Consider the following 8,024-nt stretch of genomic DNA (forward strand, 5'->3'; position numbering starts at 1 on the left):
TCAAACACATTTGTAATCTCTGTGCTGCCACACGCCAACACAGGTTAGTGTATTACTGACACCTAGTGCTTACATGTTCAAATGACATCCCTGTTCTGATGGAGGTCAGAATACTTTATGTTCAAGGGCTCCTAAAAAGGCGACATTAAAGAGTTTTGTAATAAGTGAAACTTCATCAGAGCTTATCCAGAAGCAGCCTGCACACCTCACTCCTGCTCAGCAGGAGCTGATCCCTTTTGGAGTGTGATGGGGGATCATCTCCTGGCCTCAGCTGGCCTTGGTCTTACCGCAGGTACTTTAGAGGAGCCTCCTGCAAAGAATCACAAAGAGGTGATGACCTGGAGGACATCACCAAAGTTACACACAGGCAGCAGCTGCGTCTCTGACACAAAAGAATTGGAGGCAAAAATTAAAACACTGTGTGATAAAACATCATAGATATCTGAAATAAAAATAACAACTAGACTTTAGAAAACAACAAAAACTAGCTGACAGAATTTTTAAGAAAGAAAAAACTCAAAAAGTAACTAGAATAAATAGAAAAAAGAAGTGTTTTTAGTTTTTGACTGACCTTCGACAACCCGCCTCAGTAGGTTCATGTGTTTATTGAGACTGGGATGTCTATATGTGTGGGAGAATATTGTGTTTTTATTGTAACACCAATTCTGAACTTCTTAAATCTTGCACTTGACATTACCCCCATAATGTAATATAAAAAAACCCTAAAACTAATACTGAAACGAAACATTTCTAAATAAAAAAAACTAAATAGAAATGAGCGAACCCACTCTGGAGAATAACTAACACTAAACTGAAAATAAACAAAATAAAAATCAAAACTAATGAAAAACTCTTATTAAACTACTCTATGCACTTGGTTGGTCATATATGTTGTTGGTTCACTGCTACTTTTCATGCTCTTCTAATTCGAGTCATTATTTGCTGCTACAGTTCCCCTGTGGGGATAATTTAATGAGTTTCCCCAAATCAGAAGTTCCCACTGAACTGTGGAGGAAAACATAATAGACTGTACATAAGAGCATGATGACATTAAACTACAGATACGTGAACCAAAAAGGATCAAAAAGCCAGACTTCTGTGCTTCTGAAACAGGTTTTTTTGTTTGTTCTGTCTCTTTATGGGCGGTGGGGGGATTTCTGATTGGAGAGCCTTGTGCAATCGCCACCCTGAAGCTTCTGCCTGCCCAGTCACCGTGGTTAATGTATCCCTCCTCTCTTCTCCTCTCTGTGCCGCTGGGTGTAGACGACCCTCTGTGCTGCTTTCAGATCGGCTTCTCAAGTTCAGCCAGTTCAGTCTTCATCTAAAGCACATGGAAGGTCAGACCTGCTGAATATCTTCCTCAGGAAACAGCAGAGGTGAAAACAGAGGTGAGAACTCAGCATACATGAAGTAAAATTAAATTTGAGCTCCTTTTACAATATCTAACTCCTATATAGCCTACATCAAATATGTTTGGATCATTTGATGCTTTTTCTCCCTTAACACCCGTAAGCTTGGATTGATTAGTTGACCTACAAGTTTCATGTTAATCATTTATTCATAGCAATTTGTGGACATTCTTTGGACTTTGACTGCTTGCACATTTTTCAGTATATGGCCTATGTGTGTGTGTGTGTCCCTTGAGTATTATTTGCAAATCAAATCTTGAATAATGGAATCTAATGCAAATCTCTCTTGAATAATTTTCATCCATCTTTGCAGATAATCACTATATTCACTGGATATTATTTTTTGCATAACATTACAAACCTCTATAATGACAAGATATTGTTGACTTTTCCACCAACCAGAATGCGAATTCTCTGTTCTGTCCAGCATATGAAGAGACTGTGGGGTCCAGCACAAGCGTCACGGCTACTTCATGCGACAAACATGCATGTTCGCCAACTGCATCACCAAAAGGTACTGTGCAATTCGTAGTTTACAGTTAAAGCATTTAGCAGATGTCATTTTTTTGGCTCATGATGGGAGTATTTATTATTTGTTTATGATAGAGGCTTAACCCTTCGGAGTCTAGGGCCGCCACACGGCGTCAAAGTCACATGTCGCACGTTTGAAAACGTAAAGCTGTGACACAAGCACGCAGGTGCTCAATTCAAAGACTGTTGGAAAGCGGACACTCCAAACTTTTCACAGGTGTTTGCATTTTCTCGATCGGCCTATTAACACTAAAGTTATGAAGAGCCGAAGTCGCGCACTACAGCAGCTCTTCTACGAGTTAGAAGATGCTGAATCTGGGGAAGAAAGTTCTGATCCTGAGGAAGAAAGTGACTCCAGTGGAGAGGATGAAGTGGATGCTGCACGTGAAGGGGAACGAGAGCACGTGTCCCCCCCCCCCCTGCTCCTCCAAAGATCCAACTAGTTCCTGCTCGGATTTTGTGTTTCTTTTGCACTTTTACATACAGTGTGTCCATATATTATGTCAAAATAAATAAATACTTGTAGAATCACATAGGTGAGGTTGTGCTGAAAAGAAAGACACAAAGAAAGGTAAGCTTAATGGGAAACACAAAGGTAAAATTAAAAATAGTAAAAAAAAAAAACGCCATTTTATCCCAGACTGTGAAGGGTGAAGGTCAGAGGTCAGTGTCTACTCAGCTTTTTAAAACTGAATTAAGAGTGTAATGTTCATGAGTTATGAGAGGAGAGAGAAATGACCAGGGTTTGCTGCAGGTCAGATTTTACAGCTAAATTATGTGCCACACCTGCCAGTTGAGTCTAAATTAAATTCATGTTAGGAGTTAAAAAACAGACGTACAGTTATTTTAATTGCTTAATGCAACTTGGTCAATGTGAAACAGCCAAACACGTGTTAGAGAGGCACTGCAGCGGTCATGAAAATCAGTTTTCTTGTCATGAGGAGCATTTCTCAGCCTGTGAAAACAGTTGTGTCATGTCTTCTGAGGCACTGAATGGAGTCCAAGGAAAACTGTGGCGATATTTACAAATTTATTTCAACAGGATTATGTCGGATTAGCACCGCATCTTCAAATATTTAACAGTAAATCTTTGTCACAGCAGGAGTGACAGGAGTTTGAAATATGTGGGTATTTACCAGGAAGGTTCTGATGAAAAATGCTATTGAATTGCATTATGAGAAATGTAGGATCCCCTGGTTCTGGAGCTCGACCCTTAACGATGTAATGTAATCTCATCATATCTACACTAAAGTAGTGGCTCAACCCTGAGCTCAGTCTGAACATCACGATCAAAACGTCTTGTGACTTTCAAAGAAACACGCTGATCATCCATACCCCGCACCGTATGATCCATCAATATCATTTTTAGGATTTAAACCACTATTTCATTGACACATTCAGCAAAAATACTTTAAATTGATATTGATATTTGTTCTACTACATCAAAGACGTGTTTTCCTTGCTCACACACATCTTGAATCTTAAACCCTACTTAAGTTATATTTCATATGTTTTAACTGTATAAACATCTGTCTAAACATTAATCTAGTTATAATTTCATCATCAAGAGCACTGAGGCCTGTTCAAACCTGAAGCATAAAGTAAGTGGTGGGATGAGTACACTGAGGACTTTTATATTAAAATGTAATCTTATGGTGTCCTTTTTCTAGGATTGTTCATTACACCAATTGAATACCAAATAGTTCTGATTCAAAGAATAAGAATAAGACCAACTTTATTTATCCCGGAGGAAATTGTTGTGCCAGAGTGCGGTACAGAGGTCGTCACAACAATACAAAATATTAAAATACAAAATTGAACAGAAACTTAGACACAATAAAATACAATTAAATTAAATAGTCTGTCCCTTTTTAAAACAGTTAATTGCTCTCCAGTCCTCTGTTTCTAACTCAGGTTAGACATTAAACTCGAATGATTCATTGGTGGAATGGAAACCTTCCTGCACACGCACAGGGTCAATAAGTTTATAGACGCCAGTCTCTGTTTCTGCATGTTTCTGCAACGTTACTTGTATCATTGAGTTTGACATTTTGTCCCACACTGTTCCCCTTGTTCCTCGTTGATCTGCTGTTATTTTAGTCAGCATAGGAGCTAATAAGGTTAGACCATGTGTATGTTTTGTGCATATGAGCCCAAAGGTCCGTTCTGAGAAGGCAATAAAAGACACAGACTAATTTATGCGTTATTCTGAGTGAAAATAAAGGCCTGCGGCAGTTTATTTACTTGAACATTGTTAATTGATATGTTCCTCAACAATGAAAACCACTCTGGCGTATGTTAATATTATTCAACTACTACGATTAGTTTGTAACACTGAAAACTTCTAACAATACACTAGGAGGAGCAGTGGTGGCAGTTGGAAGGGGAAAAAGCTCTTATTTTGAAATCCTCCATAGTCCTTAAGTAGTTCTTCCTGGTTCAGGAGCAGAGGGAAACCGGAAACAAGTAACACTTGTGAGTGCTGTTGGTTTGCAGGTTCCTACTGAATATCTAAATTTTCATATGCAAAACATTTCAGTGGCTGTCATTGAGAGCAGTTTATTAATGTCTGTGTAGCTAATGAGAAGAGGTTTGAGTAACTTGAGGCAGAAACTGGTGTAACAACAGCTCCTGATTGTGTCAATCCACTGGATGTGTCAATCCACTGGATGTGTCAATTCACTGGATGTGTCAATCCACTGGATGGAAATGTGACCTGAATACTTTTTGATTATATATTAATTATTGCACTTTATACTAAATAAATAGCAGCCCTAAATTTCCACAAATATTCATTTGTTTCTGTTTAAACATTGAACAGTATTTACAGTGCGTCAAATCAAGCTACCCTTACAGAAACTGCTTTCACTATAGGTGTAATCTGTAATCTGATGAGCCTTTCATGAGTTGATATTAGTTATCATGAGAAAAAAGTTACATAATTTTAAGATTTAATCAAAAATGTAATCCTGCAAAAAAACACAATGTAACTATAATCTAATTGTGATTTTTTTTCAAATGTAATCTGGTCTGATTTTGTGATTATGTATCCTAGTTATCCTGGTAATCTGTTATGACCAAACCCTGGAGAACATGGATACCCTCTCATGCCTGTGAGGTAAACGCTGTGTTTCCTTCTCCAGGTGATGGAGGACACCAAACCCTGGGCTCTGTTCTCACAGGTGGGCGGACACGGTTACCTTGAGGAGGTCACTGACATAATGAAACAACACTTCCACATCATCTGCCACAAAGACTTCCTTCATAACCCCGGGCTGCACGGCCCCAAAATCCAGGCCATGTTCGTGTGGAACGCCTGTCCTGCGGCCGAGCCCTCGCTGCTCGGGTTGCTTCCCTCTCTAAAGGTGGTCGCCAACGGAGGAGCGGGCATCGACCACCTGGATGTGCCTTACATCAGCGGCCTCGGGGTGAAGGTGACCAACACACCTGGGGTGGTGAGCAATGCCACTGCAGACATTGCAATGGGTCTGCTTCTGGCATCAGCACGGAGGATTGTCGAGGGTCAGTCAAGTCAGATCGGTTGTATTAATGGAGCCCAAAATCATGATCATTAAACGATGATCCGAAAGGGTTTTAAATCTGTTTAAGACTGAGCCCTGATAATGTTATTCAAAACAATATTGGTTAAAATCATCTTGAAGTGCGCGTATTAATACTTGTGCTATTCTTTTCTAATCCAATTATTTTCCAATTCCAATTTTGCATTTCAAGCCTCATTTAATCTCACAAATGATTTCTTCTGTTTTTCTGTTTACATGTTAATATTCAAATCTTTGATAAAAATACATTGCTGACTGTTTTTCTTCAGGTCACCAAGAAGCTGTGGGCCCAAATACCATCCACACACCAGAGAGCCTGCTGGGAGTTGAAGTCACAGGGTCGACTCTAGGGATTATTGGAATGGGACACATTGGCAGTAAAATCGCTCAAAGAGCCAAAGGATTTGACATGAAGATCCTGTATCACAACAGGAACAGGAGGTAAATAGTTTAGTAGGTTCATTTAAACACTTTTTAGTTGAAAAGCAAAAAAAACCTTAAAAAGGATCATGTGATCCAATGCCGTTACACATAGACAATATATATATATTGTATATGTGTGTTTTTGCCTTTGAATTTGACATAACCTTTAACAAGTTCTGAAATTATTATACACAAGGAATCAAAAAACAATATTAGAGGACAATTGTAGAGATGAAGATCAATCTGTTAATCTGTTAGCTAGTATTAGCTATTAGATTAAGATTTCAGACGAGTTTGTATCGAAAACGGGTCTAATTCCTTAAACTCTATCTGTCGTATAACCAATAAATATAGGAAATGTTGAAATGATGATATAATATCACACCAAAATCCAATATTGGACCAAAAAAGCTTCGACTTGGTCATATATCACTACTGTAACCAGATATCCAACATCTTAAAGCAGGGAATCAAACAACCTAACCATCAGCTTCATCTTTTCTTGGTTCAGGAGTGTTGAAGACGAGCAGGCAGTCGGGGCGAGTTACCGTGGGAACATGGACGACCTGCTTAGAGAGTCAGACTTCGTCATGCTGGCGGTCAACCTGACCCCTGACACCAGAGGCCTGATCAGCCACAGAGAGCTGTCCCTCATGAAACCCACGGCGACACTGGTCAACATCAGCAGAGGTGAGCACAAGGTGTCTCCTGGACTGTATCGACTTTGGTTTTTAGTCCCTGTGAAGAAACGCTGGTCTTTAATCTGATGTATTTTCATGTCTCAGGTCTGGTTGTTGACCAGGACGCTTTAGTCGAAGCTCTGCGGTCTGGAACGATCCGTGCGGCAGCGTTAGACGTGACTTACCCTGAACCCTTACCAAGGTCACACCCACACTCCTCAACCAACATGCAACTTTTGAAATAGAAAGAAGTAGATTACAAAGGAGCACAATATCTACAGACACAAAGGGGATTCAGAGACCTCAGCACTGTAATACAGTGTAAAAGGAGCGTACAGTTATATTAACACAGTCAGTGTCTTTCATCATTTACAATGAGATACAATTGTTTTCATTTTGAGGGATGTCTACCACATATAGATGATTATTATCTCCACTTTCCTTTAAAGCTGCTCTACTCAGTATTTTTTTTTTTATCAACAATGGATAAAATGTGTAATCTGAAAGGCGTCACTTGTAGTAATGAACCAGCCTGCAGACTTATGCAGACTCTACTGAGGTTTTGAGTGTCTTTTAGCTCATTGTTTTGTTTTTCTATTTTCAGTTAAAAAGCTTCTAAAAACCTGCTGTACACTACTTGCTCAGCAGATAGACACAGTTAGCGACTCATTTGTGAACAAAGTGGAGAATTTAGCAGTTAAAGAGGCAGATTCTTCCTTCCGATATGGTGGAGACCAAAAACAGAGCTAAAAGGAGAGTGAATATTGAATGTACATTTGTCAGGTGACCAGAAACCTGACTTTAAATCATGATAATGATGCTCAACGTCAGCTGGATGAGTAAGTAGGCAGGTGTTTGCTAACACGTTCACACCAACAACTGTATGAGGTCATAATATGTCAAGTGGCCACCAAACCAAACCACCTTTTATATTTAAACAAACACAAAAAACTATTTGCTGGCTAAAAACTCCTCCTCTTCTTCTTCTTCTCCTGCAGGGATCATCCGCTCCTTGGCCTTCCTAATGTGCTGATCACCCCACACGTTGGCACCCACACTTACACTACAACAAGAAACATGGTGCAGAGGATGGTAGAAAATGCTCTGGCTGCAGTGAAAGGCCAGTCTATTCCTAATGAAGTCAAACCAAAATGACTTCACTGAAAATCACTACTGTCTGTCGTGAGACGTGTTTTCTTAAGTGCTTTTTATCTTTTTATAAATGAGTTCATACCTGCGTCACAATCACTGTGATAAACGTAGGAATTTATGGTACATTAAGATAACTAATGTATAGCTTAGCAAATGTTTAACATCACTTGTCTGTAAACAAATGTTGGATATGAAATTACATGTTGATTACAATTTATGACTTTGTGTAAAGTGAATGACTAAAATTGACTGATTAACATACAGACTGA

General features: G+C 39.2%; 1 protein-coding gene across 1 annotated transcript; it reads left to right on the plus strand.

Moving 5' to 3' along the window:
- Positions 1 to 1,219: 1,219 nt before the first annotated feature.
- LOC139215590 (probable 2-ketogluconate reductase) lies at positions 1,220 to 8,024 on the plus strand. The gene is made up of 7 exons (XM_070846595.1): positions 1,220 to 1,388; positions 1,812 to 1,923; positions 5,084 to 5,462; positions 5,770 to 5,941; positions 6,435 to 6,613; positions 6,709 to 6,805; positions 7,602 to 8,024. The coding sequence occupies exons 2-7, from the start codon at positions 1,813 to 1,815 to the stop codon at positions 7,756 to 7,758; spliced, it is 1,095 nt and encodes a 364-aa protein (XP_070702696.1). The 5' UTR covers positions 1,220 to 1,388; position 1,812; the 3' UTR covers positions 7,759 to 8,024.

This window comes from Pempheris klunzingeri, chromosome 16 (genome assembly GCF_042242105.1).
Source record: "Pempheris klunzingeri isolate RE-2024b chromosome 16, fPemKlu1.hap1, whole genome shotgun sequence".
NCBI classification, from domain to species: domain Eukaryota; kingdom Metazoa; phylum Chordata; class Actinopteri; order Acropomatiformes; family Pempheridae; genus Pempheris; species Pempheris klunzingeri.